This window comes from Lupinus angustifolius, chromosome LG06 (assembly GCF_001865875.1).
Source record: "Lupinus angustifolius cultivar Tanjil chromosome LG06, LupAngTanjil_v1.0, whole genome shotgun sequence".
Lineage (NCBI taxonomy): Eukaryota > Viridiplantae > Streptophyta > Magnoliopsida > Fabales > Fabaceae > Lupinus > Lupinus angustifolius.
In genome coordinates, this window is record NC_032014.1 from 26,100,449 (window position 1) to 26,125,048 (window position 24,600).

Below are 24,600 nucleotides of genomic sequence, written 5' to 3' on the forward strand. Positions count from 1 at the left end.
AGAGGAGAAAACTCAAAAAAAAAAAATATAGTACCATAAAAAAAAGGCTACCATTGCATAAGACAAAAAGATAAATACTTTATATTCTTAGTAATGAAAGAGATTATTTTAAGAGAAAATAGGTATGATCGTGAATTAAACAAATCTTCCAACTCACTAGCAAATGTGAAAAAAAGTGTCCGAGTTTACGAGACCATACTTATTAAGTTTGGATGTTAAATGTACATAACTTTACCTTGTAATGAAGAGTTGATTTCACCCCATAATCACTAAATAATTTTATTGTTGGGCCCAAACTTATAAATAAAAATAAGAAAAATGAAAACATAGAACAGGAGGGATATTATTTTTTCTAAATTCTTTTATTAATCATTTTGCTCATAATTACACACAATTATCAAACAACCATGTGATCCAATATTTGTGTATATATTGGATAATAACTATGTATGAAGAAGATCATGGTGATTAGATTGCAAGAATAGCCAAGTTCAAGTGTCCTCTTGGTAATATTATTAGATATTTAAAACTTTTTCTCTCAAGAATACCTTGCTATGAAGCCGAACTCATTTTTGAGGAAAAACTGTCAAAAATCAAGTATGATTAGAATAATTCATTGGAAAAGTATGATTGAGTTAAAAATTATTATGTCTCAAGTTACATTATAAATCACTTCCTCACAACATACTCAACATATAATTAAATGATAGAAATACACATATTAAATATAGAATAAAACATCTATTTATATTAGATGATAAGTTATATCATTCCGCTACTAAAATTATTATATATGTCATATTTAACTCATTTTCATAGAAATCTTTCTAAAACTAAAAATAAGACATATATTACTATATTTATAATTTTAATGGTCAAATGAGATAATATATCTCTTGATGTATAACAGAATATTTTATTCTCTAGTGAATAATATTAGTAGTTATGAAATATTTACTGATAATTCCTGAATATCAAAGAAGTTAGTAAAGCCTACTAGTTAATATTAAAGCCTATGACAATAATGAACATGTTAACCTCTCCTATCTACAAAAACAAAAGTTCCTAGAAGATCAGCTAGAGAACGTGGAAAATAGACCAAAATACATGTTCTAGACTTTTGAGGGAAATATTATGCAAAATAAAGTAAAATGAAATGACAATTATGTCATTTTATTTATAATTATAATGATATTTTTATTCTTAAAACTAAAAGTAAAAATATCATTTTTTCATCAATAATGGAGAGAATCACTACTCAAAACAAATTCTGTTGTCACTAGGTACCAGGCACTAGGTTACACACTGACACTGCTATTGAACCTTATCGAATGAATGTGTGGTGGTTGGGTCAAGTGTCTAAAGGTCTAAAGGTGACTTATTGGATCTGGGTCACGTTCTTCTGTCATGTAGAACAAAAGGTACCACCAAATCTGATTTTGTTGGGATTATAAATTAAATGATGAGTATTTGGTGCATATTTCAAAAGATAATAAATTATTTTTTTATGAGATAAATTATTTCCTTAAATCTATTGATTATTTAACATGTGTCTCATTTCATTTTTTTAGAAATTTTCATTTTAAAAGAAAAAATAAGACACATATAAATCAATATATTCAAAGAGTAAATTATCTCCGAATATAAAAAGATATTTTATTCTCATTCTGAATTCAAGTAACATAATACAAATTAAAGCCAAATATTGGATATAGATGGCAATATATCACAATTTGAAGTTTTTTTCAATAAAAAATGTTAAAAGTAAGAAAATTATATTTTTCCTCATATTACTTCATTACTAACTGTTTTGAGATACAATTATAAGACTATTTAGTACTGATCTAAATATATCAATAGTGGTATTTGAGATAAAATTCTTTTAAGTGGGCAGGTGGGTATATTTTTAAATAATTATTAAATATATTATCATTAAATTGGTTAGGTTAAAAGTGCGATGAACTTTATCTATTGCACATACAAATTGGAAAAAAAAGTGAAATTAAACCTTTTTATAAATCAATTTCATTAAAAATAATTGGGAAAAGAAAAAGGAATCTAAGCATAAATACAAAATTCTAAAAAAGAATCTCCTCATGTGAATGTACCAACAAGAGAATTCCTTCTTTGTATGTACTAATAAAAATGAATTCCCTCCAACTGTGTATACTCGTGATCTAGTAATTTGGTTCTAGTGAGTAGTGATACATATAGCAAAAAGTTTCATCTCTCTATCTACATATATCATATACAACAAAGTTTCATCTCTCTATCTACTAATTTGGTTCCTAATTTTAGTAAGTAAAATTAGAGATGAAATCTAGATGGAAGTTTTTGTCTCTAACTTATATTAAATATATTTTTTTTATCGAAAATTGAACTTTTTTGTTGCTAAAAACATTTTAGAAATACAATCTATTAATATTATGTACTAAGATATTGAAAAGTTAAAAGTATATATCTAATTTAACTTTAGAAACAGATTCATTCGTTGCTATTATTTCTCAAAACATGAGTCTTTATTAAAAAAATTGAGTTGATTATTTCTTTCCTTACTTTAAGATGCTCCTTTAGTTATAGAGCAACATTACATTTCCCAACATTTGTATCACTCTCTTCATGTACCACTTGTTTTTTATTAATTAAAAAAGTAAAATATTAATTAAATATACATAAATTGTATGTTTTTTGATCAATAAGAATCAAGTGATATATAGGTGATACATATCTTAGGATAGAAGATGTGCCTCGTTTCTTTACATCTCTAAAAGGTAGATCAAAATTTGAATTTAACTATGATTTATAGACATCTCTAAATTAAGGATGAAATATTCCAATGATAATATATCTAAAAATAAGCCTTTAATTTGAAACGAGATGTAATATTTTAATCCCTATGCTGGCAAAACAACTTGTTTTTTATATAATTTGTAGCTAGTTTAAGTTGGCAAAACAACTTACTTTTAATGTAATATATAGCTACTTCTAAGTTGGCAAACCAACTAATTTGTAGCTACTTTTAATAACATCAAAATTACACATAAATTTCTTGCTTATTTCTAGTTATTTTTAATTGCAGCTATCAATTTTGCTGTTACCATCATTGGCAGACATGATGAGAGTGCTAATGCACCTAATTCCCATCACTATCATCAATAATACACAACATCCCAAAAATGCAGCATGCCTTAAGCAAAAGTTTTGACATCACTTTTCCTCATCTGAACATGTTTTCTTCTTGTCACGAATGAATGATATGAACATCACTAATGCAGTTGCTGAAACAATATTTATGACAAAGAAGAACATGTGGGTGCCTGCAGTTAAATTTACAACATTAAACTTCTAGTGATACATATAGCAAAAGAAATACACGTTCTTATCTAGCTAGATAATAATACTAGTAGTATTACTATTAGTTGAATATATACACATGCAATTAATGTATCACAACTTAATTGTATCTAGCCTATATAGAAATTAGTGTTTTGTAGCTCCACTTGTTATGCTTTATAAATTGTATCATACAGCTCAAAAATTTCCATTATATCCTTTCTCACTCCTAACTCCTAAATTATATTGTATTCTTCTCTATCATTCATTCTTTGTTCTTAATCCGATTGTTTGTTCTCAATATACTACATAACGATTGGACTGTATGCGACATGTAGATTCAAAGCTGAAGACTTTTTAATGTTGAAAAAGGGTTCCTATCTATAAATGATTTTCATCTAAAATACATGACACAAAAATCATTATAAAGAAATTAGTTGAACATCATACCTGGGAGAAAAGAAGCATTCATACGCGTTTGTGACCAACTTAGTCTGCATTCACAATGATGATAATTGTAAAATTGATGATAATTTCAGGAGGCATGTGCATTGAAACTTTCACTAATGCTTTGTTTGGTTTAGAGAAGAAAATGAGATGAGAGAAGATAAAAGGAAAGAGTATGAGTAGAAAGAAAGAAATGAGAAAATGAGTTGATTGTAAGGGTTGTTTGGTAGGAAAAAAATATGAAAGAATTAGAAATGAAAGAAAATGTATTTTTTACGAAAAGGACAATTTTACCCTTTAAATAATAATGAGTATTTGATAAAGTTAAGGGTATAATTGTAAATGCCAAAAAAACTTCTTCATTTTCCATTTCTTCTCACATTAGAGAAGAAACAAAAAGTTGGTGGGTCCCACCACTTTTATTTTCTTTCTCTCCATATTCTCTCCTACCAAATGAGAGAAAGATTCTCTTTCTCCTACAACTCTCTATTCCCTTTCTCTTTCTTTGCTAATTCTCTCCAACCAAATAGAGGCTAAAGGAAATCTTCCAATGACAAATGGATAAGAAAGTGGAAAGACAATAATATTATACGTTTGACATTCTTAAAAATATGTTATTATATTAGTTTCATATTTTTTAGTATTGAAATATAGTAGAGTAGGCTATGTTGTATATGAATCAAGTCACTTATTATAATGTATAACATCAATTATAAGTATAAATTAGAAACATTTTATTGACATTTCGGCTCATGAGTGTGTTAGATCTTGTAATCTTTATTCATTAATATTTTGGTAGTTGTTCAACGCTCTCGGGAATATAGATATAATTAGTCGAACCTTGCTAATAATTTTTTCCGTCTTCTTATCTTTTATTTATTCTATGTGGATTTATTTAATTGCTTATGAACAACGCTACACAACCATTACTTTCCCTACACTAACAATTAGTATTAGAGGCAATTGGTAGATGACTGCAAGCGCTAAATTATGGCACAAAGAAGGGTGAAAAATGTGTTGGTTGTATAAAGTCTGTCAGAGGCAATGTGCAAGGACGAGGCAATGTGCAAGGACATACAATATAAGTTCAAGGAGAAGAAAACATGTCAGGATCGTGGGACCCTAAATGTGTTGGATGGAGAACCTAAGAAGTCAATATATTGGATTAGGACCAAAGTAAAGATATGGACTCAAGTGCTTAGTTAGGCTCTAAGACAGATGCTGTCAATATCTCTTTAGATGTTGGAGAAAATGATCTCATTTGATATGAAAAGTGAAATATCCAAATAGTATGTCCGCGATATCATGGCGAATGATGTTAATTGTTGCGGATCCAACAAAGCACACAGATATTGATTGACTTTGATATAAAATGTAACAAGGATATTGACTTGGATGTAAGGTGTAACATAGACATTGGTAGAGATGCAAGGTGTGACATGGATATTGGTTTAGATGCAAGGGTGTGTACGAGCAGTGGTTAGCATTGACACAATATATGTGGGTATACTCATTATGGTGGAGTATGATAGTTCTTTTGAACTATGATGATTGGAGTAGACATTGTTTATAACGGCCGAGGTTTTCCAAGGATGATCCACAATTTTCGTAGCTGATTATTAAAGAGGACAGTGTTGGTGAACTTTGGTGTGGATGTTCCATAACATCAAAAGACATCCCAAAAATGGAGAGTTATGAGATGTGTTCCATTAGACAATGGTACGAGAAGCTGCATTATAAGTTTGGAGAACTAAGCTTTTGGTAACATCATCAAAAATACTTTGAAAGACTTATGTTGAAGGGAACATGTTCTTATTTGGGGTAGTTGTTAAAAAGAGAGTTAGACATTAAGAAGGTGGTGTGAGATATTCATTGATATGAAGTTTCTTACGTAGATTTCCTAAGGAACGATATATTTATCTATTCTAATCACGATGAATACTATTGAGTATGTTTGAAATATGTTACTGTATAAGTTCATTACCTAGTATTGGAATAATGTGAAGTAATCAATGTTATACATTAGAGTCAAGCCTCTTGTTATAAAGCACAACACCAATTATAAGTATCAATTAGAAACACACCATAGGTATTTGGGCACCTGGGTGTGTCAGAACCTATAATATTTATTCTTTAATAATATATTGGTAGTCGCTCAACTGTTTCCATAACTGGAAATAATTGGCCAACCCCATCAACATATTCTTCTATATTCTCTTCTATTTATTAAATGCCCTATATTTCATTGCTCATGAACTTATAAGAATCATCACCCACTGCTGCACAAACACTATTAACTCTATTAATCCCTTATATAGATTTGCATTCATATTTTTGAACTATGACAAGTGAAACAAGAGGTCAAGAAATCAAAGGGACACTCACACAGCACCACCAATAGCAGGGCCAATTGTTTTGAACACTGACATAAAAGTCATAGCAATACCATTAGCTTCCCCCCTCTGGCGTTGTTCCTGTATTCCAAATCAACATTGCATACATGTCACAAATCACAGTTCAATGAAAATATAATCTTTCACTCAGAAAAAAAAACAAAAGTTAATGAAATGCTCCAAATTTTTACCACTGCTCTGTTTTGTATAAGGAATAAACCAGTTACAATGTTCGTCTGTGTCCAACAAAAAAACACCATCAGTGAAAATTTTCATGTGAATAACCTTTAATGAATCAAAGAAACAATGTCTAGCAAATTCAATTCATTTCAATCTCTAACTATCATTAATGTACAGTTAAATAAAGAAAGAGGTAGACTAACACTCATTAGATTCTTTAGAGAAGAAGCAATACTCAGCAATATGAATAGTACTGCACCAGAACACATTGCTATAAAGGGAAAACTTTGCGTGAGTGGTATGGTTAACACCTGCATGAGGTACCAAAGTAAAATGACATATTTGAAGAAAACAAATAGTGAAATGTTGAAACACTATAATTTGCAAAATCTGGTGAATGCTGACCCCTGAGATGCGAGCAATGGAAACCATTCCAAAAGCTTTTTCCACGAAAGGATATGCAGCAGCTTGGTAGATGATAAGAGCAAGACCTAAATAGTTGAGAGTAAATTGTCAAGTAAACAGAATATATGATATGTGATAGGAATATCATATATAACTTCACATGTTTTGAGTTGTGGTATACTTTCCTATTTTCCCTTCTAGTATAGATAAAAGATAAAATAGCCCCACTATCTTACATCAAAATATGCTTATACGAAGTCAGACAGAGCCTCATTGAAAAGTTTTTATTGGCTGAATCACTACAAAATCGCTGTCTTTTTATGGTAATGTGTAAGCAGACTATCAATTATAACGTAATAAAAATAATCAATTTCTCTGTTTCAAATTCTTACTATAATATAAGAACTAATATTGAATACAGCACAATTTGATTATCAGTGTGAATTCTCGAAATACCCGGTATGATTATTAGTGTCAATTCTAAAATTATTGAATTTCCCATAATTTGGTTAATAAAGCTAGTTTTTGAAATTCTCACAATTTTACTGTTTATCTCAATTTTAGTACCATAGAAGGGAGCCAAAAAATGCTTTGGCAGATAGAAAGAAAAGAAAAGGTGAGTAAATGCTTGATGATGGCACTGGTCACATTGACTACATCTTCCTTTCTTCCCTCAAAGCTGGCAATGGTCATGTTAACTTAGTCAACATGTGTGCCTTGAGTTTTTTCATTTGAGACCCAAATATTACCATTGATTTTTCATTTGTTTCAACATTATATATGTCAGCAACTTACCTGATATTGAAAGAACATTACCAACATCATCAGTTGTAAAGTTTAATCCCCCCAACCTTCTAGGACTCACTGCCCATAATGAGAAAACCTAAAGAAAAAGTAGAGCGTTGTTCATTTTTGATGCATGGATGGATAGAAAGAAGAAGGATAATCCAAACATCTTAAACTCATTAAGTAGAAATGATACCTCTTGAAAAGCAATATCCTGAAGTGCGTAAATACTATAAATAAGAATGGCTGACATTAAGGGCCAATTCAAAAGTAGATTTTCTTTCTTTTGGATTTTCTTGTCTTTGTCAGTACCACCACCTTCATTTTCTAAAGCTTCAGCTTCATTTGTAGACTTATTGCCATCATTGTGGTTGTGAAGTGTCTCCTACAATGATTCAATATTTTTATAACAATCATACATATTGAGCGAGATAGGACAATATAAACAAAGAAAGCAATTTTTTTATAAGAAAATAGTGATACATTCTAAATAATCATCATAAGAGTATTTAGATAAAAGTCACATATTAGAATATGAGATCATACCGGAATCCAGATACAAACAATTGCAGCTACAAATGCCAAACTTGATATTATAATGCATGGCAAGAAGTATGGAAACCTGTACGATAATTTATATTTGACAAATAAAAATCAAGACAATATTAAAAGATAAACTACTTGAAAGACAAAGATGCAAACTAAAATTGAAACATTTTCTTACAAAATTAAAGGGAAGGAAAAGTCCACTTACTTATCCCAAAAAGAACCCTTCAAAAATATATGTGGGTATTTCTCTGCAGGCTGCAATATAATATGACATTAGAAATGTGCTCATGAGTTGATCATGACCACGAAAACATGCATATAAATAGAGGAAAATTGAAAAGGTCTATTGCAAAGTAGTAAAATAATATATGCAAAAGACCAATTTACTTAAACATACAAATGCATAATTTCTACAAAGTATCATTTTCGATCTTTAATTATATTATATAGTTCTGGTATTAGCCTTCTCATTATACCTAAATCCTTTAAAACAAGTCATCTTATGTCCATGATTTTTTTTAAGGCTTTTCTAAACATAGTTTATACTTCAAAAGATTACCTGAGCCAAATAGCCTCCTAATGCTGGTCCAATGATTAAGCCTATGCCCCAAGCTGCACTGACCTAAAACATATCACACTTTGAATTACTATGATAGGCATACAGCTTTAAACATTGATAGCAGAAAGAGTAGTTGTGAAACATACTGTTGAGAGTCCAATAGATTGGTGTTCTTCTCGAAAAAGTTCAGAAGCATAGGCCTGTTAAATAGTCTCACGTGTATTAACACAACATTAAATTAGATTAAACATGGAATTCAATCCCATGTGTCCAAGTGTGCAAATTCGAAGTTAAATTTGTACCATGATATTGATATGAATCAATCAATAAAATTCTAACTATTGGTTTTTATTAAAGAATGTTACCTTCACCGGGCCAAGCACACCACATAAACTTCCAAGAAGAAATCTTGTGATAAGAGCCATCCAAAAACTTGTGCTAAGGCCAAACAATGTGTTGAAAATGACACTGAAATCATGCAAGCATTCATTATAAAGGAGAACTAAAACATGAGTTTAAAATCTGTGCACTGACAATGTGAAGTTTTTTACACTGTCAGCACATCATCCCCACTGATTTGTAATACTTTTGTTTAAAAGTCAACGGTAGTTAACATATGAATGGTGGAGATTTGCTGATAGTGTAAAAAACACTTACACTGTCAGTGTATATATATTAAACCCCTAAAACATTTATTAAACTCATTGGGAGTATACTTACACTGAAGTAACCCCTATAACTATAACAGGCTTTCGACCATATCGATCAGCTATCAATCCCCACAGTACAGATGTTAAAGCTCTTCCAAGCATGAGTGATGATCCTATATTTTGTAGTATCAATAATAAAATAGTTACAAAAGAGTGGTGGAAGACTTCAATGAATGCAAAATACTAGATGTAGTCTTACCTACATAACCAGCATAAGAACTTATATCTGCATCTGTTTTAGCAATATTGAAATCCCTTACCTGAAAATAAATGTAACATTGTTGAGAATGTATATTATGTGCATTATATGCTATAGTTAAGAATTAACCAAAGATTTCATTACATGAGTATATCTATACTATATATAAAGCCAAAACATATAATAACTACTTATATGGCATAATTTTCACTTACCTATTTTACCCTTATAATTAATAATTATTACAATATTTTTCCATACAATAAAAAATATATATGAAGGTTAGAGAAAAAATATTTTTTTGTTTTTAATCAAAAAATTATAATATCATATACGAAAAAAGTGATTTAATTCTCTATAATGAAATATATAAAAATTAAATATTCAATACTAAAAAGTAAAAATGCATGTCGACAGACACGAAGTGACTACCGACACGCTAGTCATAATAAATGAGAAAGCAAAAGATAATATAATAAGGCCGCGTCCTAATTATTCCTTAAATTTTTTATGAGTTGTTCAAAATTGATATATGTATAAATACATTACTAAATTAAAGAAATCCTTGCATGTTATCCAACATATTGATGTCTAGGAATCCACCATTAAAATATAGAAGTGATTGAGAAAAATAATATAAATACATTGTTAAATTAAGGAAATCCTTGCAAGTTATCCAACATTGGTGTCTAAGAATCCACCATTAAAATTCAGATTGATTGAGAAAAATAATATAAATAAATTTTATAATTAAAATGGTTAATACACTAATATATATGAATAAATTTAAATAATAATGATCTAATAGGAGAGGTTAAAACAAAAATGCATGAGTTATAGTTTTAATTGTTATTAATTTAATATTATCTTTATGCGGAGATTAATTTTAGTAACATTTAATTTTTTTTAAGTAATTAAGAAGAAAAAATAGTTTATAATAATTATTTACAAAATAAAATTTAGGGTGTTTTTATATTTATTTTGTATGAAAACACGACTGCATAGCACGTGCTTTAAGAAAAATAGTAGAAAATTCCATAATTGAATACTCCTCCAAGAAATGGCAATAACACTATAAAGGTTACATTAAATCCAAGTAGATCGCAAAGCTCACCATGAAGTAAAGGTATGGAAAGAGAGATGATATTGGCAGAGCTGGATTGGACAAAACAAAGATACATTAGACACATCAACATATTAGGGAACCAAATAAAAAGAAAATGAAGCTTTCAAAGTAATTTTACAATATTTTATGACTCCTAAGTTTTTCATTCCTATTTGTTTCTCTCCAAAATCTTAAAAACAAATAATAAGGAAAATATAAGAATTGGTAACAGGTTAAAAATAAGCATTGATTTCATTTTCACAATATTAATAAAATAGATAAAAACAATATTAATAATTTTGCCACACCATTACACCACCCATTTGAGTTAGACTTCTCTAAGGAAATGATGCAAAAAAACAAAAAAATTGTCATATACAATTATAATTACATCTTTATATTTATCATGATAAAACATATTTGTCCAAGGAAAAACTCTAATTCTGACCCACCCATATAGGGTTCACTCCTTTTTAAGCTAAGATACACAATACATGAAATTCAACCAGTCACCAGTAAGGAGCTACTATTTTATTTTTTAATATATTTTGACCACTAAAAAATATAAACTAAGGTTAGGAAATCTTCGCAAATAGTGTACCAGCTTGAAAATGCCAATAATACAATTTCAGCTAGAGAAATAGTCAGCTAATGTGGTCATAAACCAAAGGGGTTGTATAGATGATACTCACATGCATGACATTACAAACTATGGAAACTGAAATGTATGAAAAATAGAGTTCCAATTCTTACAAGAACTTAACACCACCATCCATACAATCAAAATATTTCGAATGGATAGATTCTGGTTTTGTTCTTTGGCTTGATCCACCTTACAACCAGGGCAATTGTCATAGTACTTTTTCTTCAATAATGCCTCTCTAATATTCTCCTCTCCCATTTTTGTAAGAGAACTCAACTTCTTGCTTCGGGCTCCTTTCTATATCATTTTACATGTACCATCCAATATAAATATTAATGATAATAATAATAATAATAATAATAATAATAATAATAATAATAATAATAATAATAATAATAATAATAATAATAATAATAATAATAATAATAATAATAAACAATCATTTACATGCTATATCTTTATATAATTTACTATGATGAAAAGGTAGCCTAGATCGAGAGGATACCACTCCATGTATCACTACATATGATTGGTCAAAAAAATATTTAATTATTAAATTATTAACTTGAATATTTTTTTTTAACCAATTAGAATCAATAATAGACACAAAGACATACTATATAGGCAACAAATATGCTCCCGCCTAGATCATATGAGATTCTCATCGGTAGAGTCTAATAAGAATAAATATAGGCAACTTTATACTGTAAACAAAGAGACTATTCATAACATTTGAACCTTCACATCACAAGATAGCAACATAAAGAATATTCGGAAAGAGATATTAAAGGATGTATTTTAGCTTTGTTTTTTTTAAGCATAAGAAGGAAAAATCACAGGTTAAGTAGACAAACATAGGGTTCCTTAGAGAAACTCTTGGAGCTTTCCTTGTATATACTATCACTTAGAAGTGGCCAAGGGAGGATGCTGGTAAGAGGTAACTGAGGAGAAAATAACTCACCAGAAATAAAATTATTGGCTATGAATCAAATAAAAATCTCCAGAGAGAGACTGCAACAACTTTTGGAATGAAAGAAAACTAGATATGAGGTGTTTGAGCATTTGTTTACATATCCATACACTACTACTTTCCATTACTCTAAAGCATTACCTTATAGATAAATAGTAAAAAAAATAAAATAAAAATAGAAATAAAGGTAGGCTGATTAATTCAATAAATGTTGACTATGAAATAAAAGAAAATAGGAAAGAAATAAACAAAATCTAATTTTCAAAAGAAAAGGAAATGATAAAATAGTATGCATGCATGTCATAAATTATTATTAAAAACAAAGTACTCTATCTACTTACAATTTAAGAATTTTTATTTTATTAATGTATCATTTATTATGAATTATTATTGACTTTTATATAAAAGAAATGTATGATGAATCATGTACAATTTTTTTTACTTTAAACTATAATTAATGCTACTATATCAAATGAAAACATGATTTAATATTGGCTTGTTTTTTACCTACTTTTCTTTCACTCATTTTTACACAATTATTATTTATTATACCAAGTTAATGCATATTATTATTTTATTATCTTACTAATAATATGTAGTAAGGAATAAAAGTTGAAATTCTATTTTTAGTTATTTAACCATAACACGAGAAACAATTTGATTAATCGGATTAATTTTTGTTGGTAAAAAAAGTTGCAGTATAGACCAATCAACTATATATATATATCAATAAGATATTGGTTTAGTTATATAAAGTCTTATTATATCTCAAAGTTGAGAGTTCGATTCCTGAGAGTAACACTTATTAGAAGCAGTCATGAACTTCAAAAGGGATTAATTCCTTATTAAAAAAATATGAGAGAATTTAATAGTACAAAAAAATCAACTATAGAACAGTCTTTTATAACAATCATTAGATTCGTGAATAAGAAAATTATAAACACCAACAATATAAAGGTGTTTTGTAAGCAAATAAATCTGACAATAATTTGACAAATGGCCATCCAATAATCTCAAACATTAGGAATATGGATGGTTAGACAGCATAGTACATTTCAAGACGTTACTGATAATAAAGGTTTCATATCTATTGTGTCACTCTACGTGTTAGGAGATATGATTGACCATAATAATATTTAATAATTATAATTTTAACTTCAATAATTTTTTTCAACCAATCAAAGATAATGATATATGAAGTGGTACAAAAAAATAGGACAACAAATATGATTCTGGGTCAAATGCAATGAACAAAATTTGTGAACCTCATATTTATTATAAAACTGATAATTCCTAAATAAAAATATTGAAATCTAATATTTTAAAAATATATATCATAATGAGTTAATAACCTGTCTAAACAAACAATTTTTTTAGAAAACCAGGTAGAAAAGGTGTGGCTGAGATTACAGATGGTAGTGAATTTAGACAGGTTCGAATACATCCAGCTCTGTTATGACCTGTTCTAGACCTGCACAGGTGTCCATTGGATCTGTTACTCACATAATCTCTGAGTACTAATAGTCGGTCTCCCCGTAATTTAGAAAATATTTAAAAATTATAAAGAACTTATATATTTTAGTACATATTTGCCATAATCATAGGTGTTATTTTAGAAAATTAAAATAATAAAAAATGATAAAAATAATTTTAAAATATAATTAAAATATTAATATAGAACTTGAAGTTATTACTTTAATATAAACATTTTTACTAAAAAACATAATATAAAATAAGACAATAAAACATATCAAATGTCTAAGATTTATCTATCAACATAACATTACATTATATTTATAGATTTAGAAATATAATATCATCACTTAACAATATTGCATTACAACATTACAATTATGACGAAGAATATGTTTAGTTGTATTATTTTGGAATTGTAGATCTGAGTAATGAATTCAGACCCATGTTCAATATCGAGTTTCAAAACTTACAAACACAAACTCAACCTATTATTATTGACAAATATCTATAGATTCGGGTGCACATAGTAGCATACAAATAGTGACATTGGCATGGGACATGAAGTTCATGTTGGCCTCCAAAGAGTAGTTTGATTTTTTTGAGGCATAAACATTGAGTTATAAATATTTCTAGACTATTCCTAAAAAATTCCTCCTCATCGTTAGAGATAATTTGGAACTCTTTTAATATTATAAGAATATTTAGGAGTTTGTAGCAAAAGTCTTGAATTGTATATAAACTGAAAAGGTTTCAAAACAAAGATGTCAAAGAAAATTTTGAGCTTTAGTCTAGCTAGGCTATGTTCCTGATCACAATCGTCTATTTCGGATTTTTTGCATGAATAGAAAGTCTTGGATAAAAGAGAACAACCTATATGACTTAAATTCCATTGCTATGTATTTTGATGAAGCGAATTGAAACGAAGCTTAGGTGGGTAATCACTTGAAGTTTTCAAAGGGAATTTCAAATACATACTAAACGGATGAAATTTTTTCTCTAACTATATTTAATATTCAATTTCTCATTTTCTATAAAAACATTTTAGAGATACAGTTGTTGTTGGGTATAGATGTTTTTATTTATTTTATAAAAAAAACTTCAAATCATAACTGAAATACGTTTTACTACATCCCTTAACAAAAAGATTGTTGTTTATAGTTTGGGTATTAGATTAATAATGGATCCCTGAACATGTGGGTACCTACTAGGTATACATGTAACAATTTTGATTTTGGTGTGTGGTTTTAAACTTGTGGGAAACTGAGGTTGAAAATTTTAAAACCTAATCTTGAAGGAGTTTGGATAATAAGGTACTCAGTTGTGAGTAATCAAATTTGTAATTCCTAAATCCCCTATATATATATATATATATATATATATATATCTATATAATATCATGCTAATAAAAATTATAACGTTTTATTGTTAATATCATGTTAATCCATGATTTTGATGTCATGTCATTAAGTCATGTTATGTTGTTAATCCTTAACTTTGATGTAATATTTTATATATATATTTATTAAAAAAGTTCTTACTAAATAAATCTATATCAAAATGTTCAAATATTAACTTTGTTTTTTATGTTTGTTTGAGTAAAATAAATTATGTTTAATTGAAAATTTTAAATTATCTTTTTTAAATTCTTGTTATTTTTGTCCTTTGGTTGTCTAAAATAACATATAAGTTTATAGAAAGCAAAAATTCAATTACATAAGTTACTCACAATTATTTTAAATTTTCTTGATTTCTGCATACCCATAAATTTGCTGGATACTCAAGGACTCACAGATAATAAACTAAACAAGTATCAATATGGGCCTTTGGCACATCTAAATTCAAAATTGAATGAATGAGATGGGTCTAGATAATACACTACCTAAATTTATTCAAGGCCATTTCCATTCCTTATTTGGGTAGACAAGAACACCATATGAACATAGGAATCAAGGAAGCTACCCAATAGATGTGTCATACAAATATAGCCCTTATGATTGATTGGGCTAATTCATGTCCTATATATAATAAGAAATAATTTTTTTAATTTGACAACCTCTCTTATGACAAATGTTAGTTACCATTTTCCTTTTTAGACCATTTTTTAAAATGTGTGTAAAATTAGAAGATAATTAGTAAGTGAGAGATGTACATGGTTTGCTTTTTATTAAAACATATGACATCTACCATTACTTATAATAAATAAGTAAAAAAGGTGAAGCCCTTTTTTAATCTCAATGAAAATCAGGAAGGGTTTTGATGGATTCCCTTTTAAATTTCATAAGTAAACATTTAAAGTAGAAGAGCTTCTGATCTTGATTATCATTTTAGGCTTTTCTTTCTACATCACCACATAAATACCTCGTAAGGAATCACATATCCAAACCATAGTACTCAACTTTTAACCAATTTCATGCTTTTAGCACCACAAATAAATTTATCTCCTTTCATATATGTTAAACTAATCTTGTATATTTCTTATGATCCTAGGGGATCTTGAAGTAATGCTAAAGGTCTCTATTTTTGCAAATGATAAAAATGTAGTAATTTATCTCTAATTATTTAAAAGCACACATTGTTTACAAGTTAACAATTCTATATGGTTCCAATAAATAAATACAAAAAATGCAATTAAATACTAACAAGTACTAATATCTATAAAATATAACACTCGTGCATGATATATAATAATTACTTACGCACAATAATGACAAATTATATCAACAACTAGCACATATCATTTTTCTTAATAATATATATACCTTTACAAAATTGTTATCTCTTATACCTAAAAATTTGCATATTATAAACTAAAGTATGGATAACTAAAAAGATAAGAATATATTAATCAAATGTATTCTGATGAGTAGGATGTGCTAGGGTTGTTCCACCTTTCTGGGAACTCTGCTCCACAAATCTTGGATTGATTTTATCATGACAACTGAATTCATACCATGGAGTTTTCTTGATGGAGCCAACAAGGAAGGGAATACGAAATCGGGATTGCTTGAAAATCCACCAAATACACCGAAAAAAACCTTTGCCCAAATATTGGGTCATACATGTGACATAGCCTCTTCTCAACTCCCCCAACCTTGTATGAAGGGAGAAGCGGTAGCCATTAAAATACCCGAAGCAGAATACCAAGCGGGTTTACAAAGATGCAAATCTCATCTTCATGATAGAATCATTCTAACCAAGGGGGACACTCCATTGAAGTTCCTGGATCTGAAGAATAAGTTTTCCTCTCTATGGAATATGGTTGGTAAATGGAATATGTTATCCTTAAGCAAAGGATTTTATGAGTTCTCCTTCTCCTCCTTGGAAGACATGAGGTTGATCTGCTCTTCCAGAACATGGAACCTTAAGACTGGTATTTTAAGATTATTCCTTTGGACACCAGATTTTAATCCACATCTGCAAAAGCAAACTCATTCTCAATCTTGGATTAGAATTCTTGGCTTACCTCAAGAGTATTGGAGTTCGAAAATAATTTTTTCTATTGTGGGTGGTGTTGGCACACCAATTTCTCTGGATGGTGCAACAAGTAATAGATCATTTGGTCACTTTGCAAAAGTGTTAGTAGAGATCAACCTTAAAGCGGCTTTGCCTGATCAAATCCTAGTTGAAAGAGAAGGTTTTGTCTTCTTTGTTAATACTGAGTATGAAAATTTACCTGAAATCTGCACTAGATGCAATGCCATTGGCCATCTAATTTCTAGTTGTTGAAAATTGACAAAGAAACCGATGGTGGAGGAGACATCTAAGGTTAGACACAAGGATCATCATAAGGCATCATACCATTTCAAAACAAAGGATACAATCAGGAATGATATAGTCATCAATGACTTAACCATTGATCTGGATATTGAAAATAGGGAAAATATCAATATGGAGCACTTAGAAAAAGCTGATCTTACTCCAGAAAACTTTCTGAGGTGAGATCCTAGTATGGAAGGATTAAACACAGTTCTGCTGGATAATGCTCTGTTTGATAAAGATTTCACTCTGCAACAAGAACTGGAAAATGAATTTATTGTGCAAGAAACTGAAGACATATCAAATCCTATTGTGGCTAATGACATAAGGATTGTAGGAAGACTCTGGGATGATGAAGATGTGGAGGAGGAATTCCAAGCTGAAAGAAGTTTCACTCCAGTTTTGAGCAAATCGCAGAAGAAAAAATTGAAGAAAAAGGACAACAATGACATAGTTCATTTCATCCGAAGAGGTGGGCATTCAAACAGTATTCAATGAAAGTCATCTACTGGAATTGTAGAGGCTTTGGGAACCTTAACACAAGGTTAGTTTTAAAGAAATTTTGTAACACAAGGTTAGTTTCAACTTTTAAGAAAGCCAAGTTTAATGCAACAAGTTGCATACACTGTCACTAAGAAGTGGCCAAGGGAAGATGCTGGTAAGAGGTAACTGAGGAGAAAATAACTCACCAGAAATAAAATTATTGGCTATGAATCAAATAAAAATCTCCAGAGAGAGACTGCAACAACTTTTGGAATGAAAGAAAACTAGATATGAGGTGTTTGAGCATTTGTTTACATATCCATACACTACTACTTTCCATTACTCTAAAGCATTACCTTATAGATAAATAGTAAAAAATAAAAATACTAAAGAAGGGAATTGAACAGAAAGTCATGCATAAAGGGGAACAATCTATATGATTTAAATTCCATTGCTATGTGTTTTGATGAAGGGAATTGAAATGAAACTTGGGTGGGTAATCACTTGAAGTTTTCAAAAGAGAATTTCAAGCACATACTAAAGAAGGATGAATTTTTTTTCTCTAACTATATTTAACATTCAATTTCTCAATTTTGGTTTTGTGTGTAAAAATAACTTAGAGATGAAGTTCTTATTTGGTTTAGATGAAAGTTCATACTTTTCTGTTTACATTTTAAAAATAAGCTTAAAATTGCACTTGAAGTATGTTTGACAATCCAACCAAATTATAACCTAAGCTTTATTTACAAAAAAATAAGCAAAAAAATGACTTCTTTTATCATGGGTACCTTTTTAGATTGCTTATTTTTCCATTCAATTTCATTTTCCAATTTACCCTTAAACTTTAATAAAGCTTTCATCTTTTTTGGATGGACATCTCTAGTAGCAATAATGCAACCAGAACCCTGTAACTTAACAATTAACTATGATTAAGAAAAATAATCAAGAGAAAATATAATGGAAATTCATCATATATTGAAAGCTGCTACTACATAAGTTTAAATAGTAGCAGAGAATTAGGGTTAACAAGATCACTGAGCTCTTAAGCTTCAGGCCCAAAGTTCCTAAGGAAAATAATAGCATATGAAATTATAATATAAATGCACTAAATAAAGTCTTTTATCCAAATGGGTTGATGCTTCATTTTGATTGGCCTAACAATAACGTTTTTGAATTTCTCTACAATTGGGTCTCCATCAGTGTCCAGCTCTTCATGATGGACCTTGTCCACAAGGCCTGAATTCAGTCCAGGTGCATTAGAAGGGTAGTTCCGTAATTGTCGAGATAAACTATCATTAACGACAAAATCTGGATGATTATTACTAGCGTGTTGACAGGCATTACCGTGCCTGTCAACCCGTTTTCTTATTGTTTGTAATGTGTATTCTACATGGTATAATTATCAAATATAATAATTTGTGTTAGATATTGTAATTTGCAACTGAATATATTTGATTGTGATAATTGTTCAATTTTAAAAAATGGATGTATATAAAATTACGTTAAGTAGAACACACTGATGTGCTCAAATTTTTATTGGACTTGTTTTCATCCTTGTTGTAATCTAGAGTTTGCTAAGGAAGCATATGACAATATGTTTTAATGAAAAAATGATGTGTTTTTAATTCAGACTCAATTGGATGGTGCTACCACCTCCATTCTCTATAATGAAACATGAAGTATAAGATGTATGTACGGAACTATGAAAACTAAATTATAAGAAGATGAATATTTCTACTTTAATTAGGAATATCCATAGTGTAATTGGTTTATTTCACTACATACTATGGGCCTTTATTCTTTTTGACATTGTTACTTATCATCCTTAATCTATGCCTATGTTATATTCTTTCACCTTAGTTATTGGATATGTATAAATAGTATGTAAAAATTAAGGGTTTTGTTATCCTTATCCCAAAGTTGGGAATAATAACTTCATAGATACTTGTTATTAAACAAATATTTGTAAAGTTTTTTATTCTTTTGAATGTATATTTCCTAATAAAAATAACTACTTTTGAGTTAAAGTAATGATTTGAGATAAAATATGATTTATTAAAGTCTTGACTTCATAAAACCTAAAGTGTTATGAAGTTTTGGATACTAAAGTAGTAAAAGTGTTAACTTATGATTTATAGTCCATGACTATGAAATCAACACCTATCAACCCTTGAGGTTATCCTAAAATCTGGAGGTCTTGAGATGATCATGAAATTAGTTGTTTTTTTCTTTAGTAGCATACTTTAAATGAGGAGATTGACCTAAAAAGTCTTGACTTTATAAATCTAAAGTGTTATGAAGTCTTAGATAGAAAAATGATTTAAAAGTGTTGATCTTGGTTAATTTAGCTTACTTGAAAGTGGTAAGATTGACTTAAAAATTCTTGATTTAAAAGTCTTGATTTTGTTTATGTTTTCTATCTAAGAGTTCATAACACTTTAGATTTATAAAGTCAAGACTTTTTAGGTCAATCTCCTCATTTAAAGTATGCTACTAAAGAAAAAAACAACTAATTTCATGATCATCTCAACACCTCCAAATTTAAGGATAACCTCAATGGTTAATATGTGTTGATTTCATTGCCATGAACTATAAATAATAAGTTAACATTTTTACTACTTTACTATCCAAAACTTCATAACACTTTAAGTTTATGAAGTCAAGACTTTAATAAATCATCTTTTATCCCAAATCATTACTTTAAGTTGGAAATCAAAGAAAACATATGCTAAATCAAAGAATAACATACTTGGAAATCATTACTTTATGATGCGGCATGATTTCGCAATTGAAGTCGTGCCCGAGTATTACCAGGTAACTTCGTTCGGAAATATACAACCTATAGATTTAGGTTTTTTGCCCGAAACATCGAAACTTGAATTTCGAGGTGAAAAATACCTAGATATTAGTTATAGACAAAATTGGTGTCTATTTTGACTAAAAATAATATTTCAAATCCAACAGCGAAATCGGAATTCGATTCCGAGTTACGAAACTCAAAAACAGGGTGAAAACTCAATAAAACGACCCGAAATCATCTCAGAAACTTTTATTCTCCAAAAATCTTGAAAACAAATAGGGAAATCAAGAATATTATAATAAAAGACTAAATACTTAATTTAACATGCTCGGAAAAATACGGTGTTACAATCCTCCCCAACTTATAAGATTGTCATCCTTGAAAATTAAATGTACCTTCTAAGAAAATAGATGGGGAAATGATTCCTTCATGCCATCAGGACCGATGAGAGGGATGCCCAGAAAGTGTTTGATACGACAACGTCCTGAAATGGACAGTTCCGTTGGAATAGATTGATCATATATATATATATATATATATATATATATATATCCTTGTGAGGAACAGTTTTGGTGCTATCAAATTGGCTTGTTATGAGACCTGTACTCTCAGTTATTTCCAAATAGTTATTGGAGGATAATGGTGTAAGGATGATGAACATATGCATATATGGTATTTATCGATATTGATTCTAAAAACATAAGTTTTATACTTCATTCATCATTAATACATGCGTGTATGATCATATGATATATCTGTACTTGTTCTTTGTCTTGGGGTGATATTCTATGTAATTCCATGATGTCAATGATAAGTTTTTCATTAGATGATTTACTCCTTCTCTTTCTTTCTGGTGTACTTATATACATCCATGTTTAGATGGACAAATCGACGATGATCAGGGCTACCACTTTACCATGTCCCAAGAGGGGGGCATAGAGCATTGATGGAAACCGATACACCTACACTAGTCCATGCGACCTGGAATTGGATCTTGTATGTGATGGCTCTGTGTTGTATCTCCGGACACATTACGCAGTTCGGGAAACATCGTTCACCCTACCGGAGCGAAGGTCCGTACCTGCCGGTCCATCCACACCAGTTGAGGCACGAGGCAGATCGGAGGTTGTCAGGACCTCACCTCAACCAGGATTCTCATCTATTGACTCATCGCCAAGAGGGACGGAAGGAGCAAGCATGACTTCTTCATCGAGGCCTAGGGGGTACAACCCGGTCCCTTCGATGGATTGGGCAACAGATGAGGTGATGGAGGATGAGGACAATGATCGTGTAGAGTTAATTTACATAGAGGATTCAGTGAAAGTTATAGAGATCTCTTCTGACTCGGAGATCTAGGAAGACCCGAGTGAGGTTTCTAATGCACCATCGGTCTAGGAGCTCCTTTCTTTCTTTTGATAGGAAATCTGTGTAGGGTACTTTTGTAATGTAAACGCCCCTGATATTATTTTATTTGTATTTGTATTTTTAATCTTTGTTAGGTGCGAAGAATAGACTTCACCTTGTATTTTATAAACCATGATGTACACATTACAAATTCAAGAATTAATTAATGAGAAGTATTTAGAAAATAATTGTGTTTCGTTCAATTACATTTTAATTATTAAGAAATTATTTTCGCAAAGGTTTGAAAATATGACATCTTGAAAGAGAATAGATAAAATGGAAAAGATGATTTGTAAGTTATATGTTACATAAAAGAAGAAAAAAAATTTTACTCGTTTTTCCAAGAGATTAAATATAATAATTATGAAATGATTTCCGGGGAGTTATAGAGGTAGGGGTAGTGGTTAGGTCTGCTTGTAATGTAATATTGTTTGTGCCAACAGTAAAGGTCATAGATGGGATGGAAAAATCTAATGTCACCTGACCCATAGTGCGCAACCATTCAATGTCTAACATCATATTTCCTCCCTTAATAGGCAATAAATAGAATGGAATATGAAATAATTGATTTTGAAACATTATTATTAGTGTATTAGGGCAGAAATCAGTGCAGAAAATATGTGCTTCATTGCCCACCATAACTGAAAATTTTGATGTTGGGGTGATTGGAAGGTGTAAGTGTTGGGCTAGACGGGGTTAGAGAATATTATTTGAACTCCCATTGTCTATCAGATCAGTCACTGGTTGTCCGACTATAGTACCTTGAAACCCTGAGGGCTTGCTCGGACAGTTGGAAGTGTATAAGTTCTTCCTCAGAATACATTGTGTCCTCTACACTAGGGTATTCATCTAGACCAGACTGTTCTACCTCAACAGCGCAATCGTGTAGTAAAATGAGGAATTGTTTATGTTGACATTTATGTCCAGCAAAATATTTTTCCTCAGTTATAGTAAAGGCCTTGTGCTCTGCGCTCTTGCATTTGGGCGGTTGTGAGGCGAAGAATTGGTAGAGTATTTTATTGTGGAATTTGATATGTTTGGTTTGTAGTGTTTGGGTTAGGGAAACGAGTGTTGGGTGGATTGCATGGGGTTCTTTGTGGTATGGTAAATGTAGGTTTAGAATAATTTATTTTGGACTCTACCAACTTAGCAAGACCTAATGGTTCAGCAATGTGATGAGGTCTAAGAACATCCAACTCACGTCTAATTTCAGGAATTAGACTAGAAATGAAACAATTAAGGATTACCTCAGGTGACAGTCCCCAAATTTTGTTGCAAAGCTTTTCAAACTATCGCTGGTAAGCTGCAATTGTGGAAGTTTGACGAGGTTTAAATAATTCTGATTGATGATTCTCACAGCTGGATGGGCCAAAACGAGTTTATAAGCACCACATGAAACTTTCCCAATCTATAAAATTAGCATTGAGGAATGCCCATTTGAACTAGCTTAATGCCTCTCCTTTCATGTAAAAAGAAATAAGTTGGATCCTTTGTTTAGGTGGAACTTGATATAATTGGAAAAAAATGTTCTGCTTGGAATAACCAATCCAAGAGTTCCGAGTCATCAAAGGGACTCAACTTTAGTTTGGGTGGTCTAGGATGTGTTGGGTTTGGTATTTGGAGGTTAATGTGGGGTCGTGTATGGGAGAACTGGTGTGTTGAATGGGAGATATGTGGCTAGTATTTGAGATGATATAAGAAAATAGGGAACTAGTAGTTGTTGGTTTGTTGGGGATTAGGGTTGATGAGGTGAGAAGAAAAGTGTATGGATGGTGGGTCTAGTGGTTGGGGTGGTAAAGTAGAAATTCCAGCAAGCTTTTCTATGATTGAACGTAAGGCATCAATGACTACCTCATGTCTTTCATCTTGTTGTTCCTTGTGTTCTTGCAATTCCTCTGCAAAAATCTACAGCAAATTCTCGTCAATGTCCTTGCTTGTAGATTTGGGAGGCATAATGCAAGAATGAAAGCACCAATAATAGCAATAATGTAACGAAAACCCTATAACTCAACAATTAACTATGACTAAGAAAAATAATTAAGAGAAAATATACCGGAAATTCATCATATATTGAAAGCTGCTACCGCATAAGTTTAAATAGTAGTAGAGAATTAGGGTTAACAAGATCACTGGGCTCTTAAGCTCCAGACCCAAAGTTCCTAAGGAAAATAATAGCATATGAAATTATAATATAAATGCATTAAATAAAGTCTTTCATCCAAATGGGTTACTGTTTCATTCTGATGGGCCTAACAATAACTTTCTTAGGCTGCTCCATTTTACCCTTTAACTCTAATAAAGCTTTCATTTTTTTGGATGGACATCTCTTTATATTGCTTAACTTTTAATTTGTGCATTACTTATTTTATAGATTGCATAATTAAAGTTTAGTAACTTTAATT

At 30.2% G+C, this 24,600-nt stretch overlaps 1 protein-coding gene across 1 annotated transcript; it reads right to left on the reverse strand.

The window, feature by feature from the left end:
- On the reverse strand, window positions 2,967–12,369 carry LOC109350343 (protein ZINC INDUCED FACILITATOR-LIKE 1-like). Its single transcript, XM_019591581.1, has 18 exons — window positions 12,271–12,369; window positions 11,420–11,606; window positions 10,676–10,716; window positions 9,562–9,622; window positions 9,373–9,475; window positions 9,018–9,120; window positions 8,799–8,852; window positions 8,653–8,715; window positions 8,299–8,348; window positions 8,091–8,166; window positions 7,741–7,929; window positions 7,554–7,641; window positions 6,759–6,844; window positions 6,557–6,664; window positions 6,365–6,409; window positions 6,166–6,254; window positions 3,784–3,827; window positions 2,967–3,317 (listed from the first exon to the last, which is right to left on the reverse strand). The coding sequence occupies exons 2-18, from the start codon at window positions 11,565–11,567 to the stop codon at window positions 3,208–3,210; spliced, it is 1,458 nt and encodes a 485-aa protein (XP_019447126.1). The 5' UTR covers window positions 11,568–11,606; window positions 12,271–12,369; the 3' UTR covers window positions 2,967–3,207.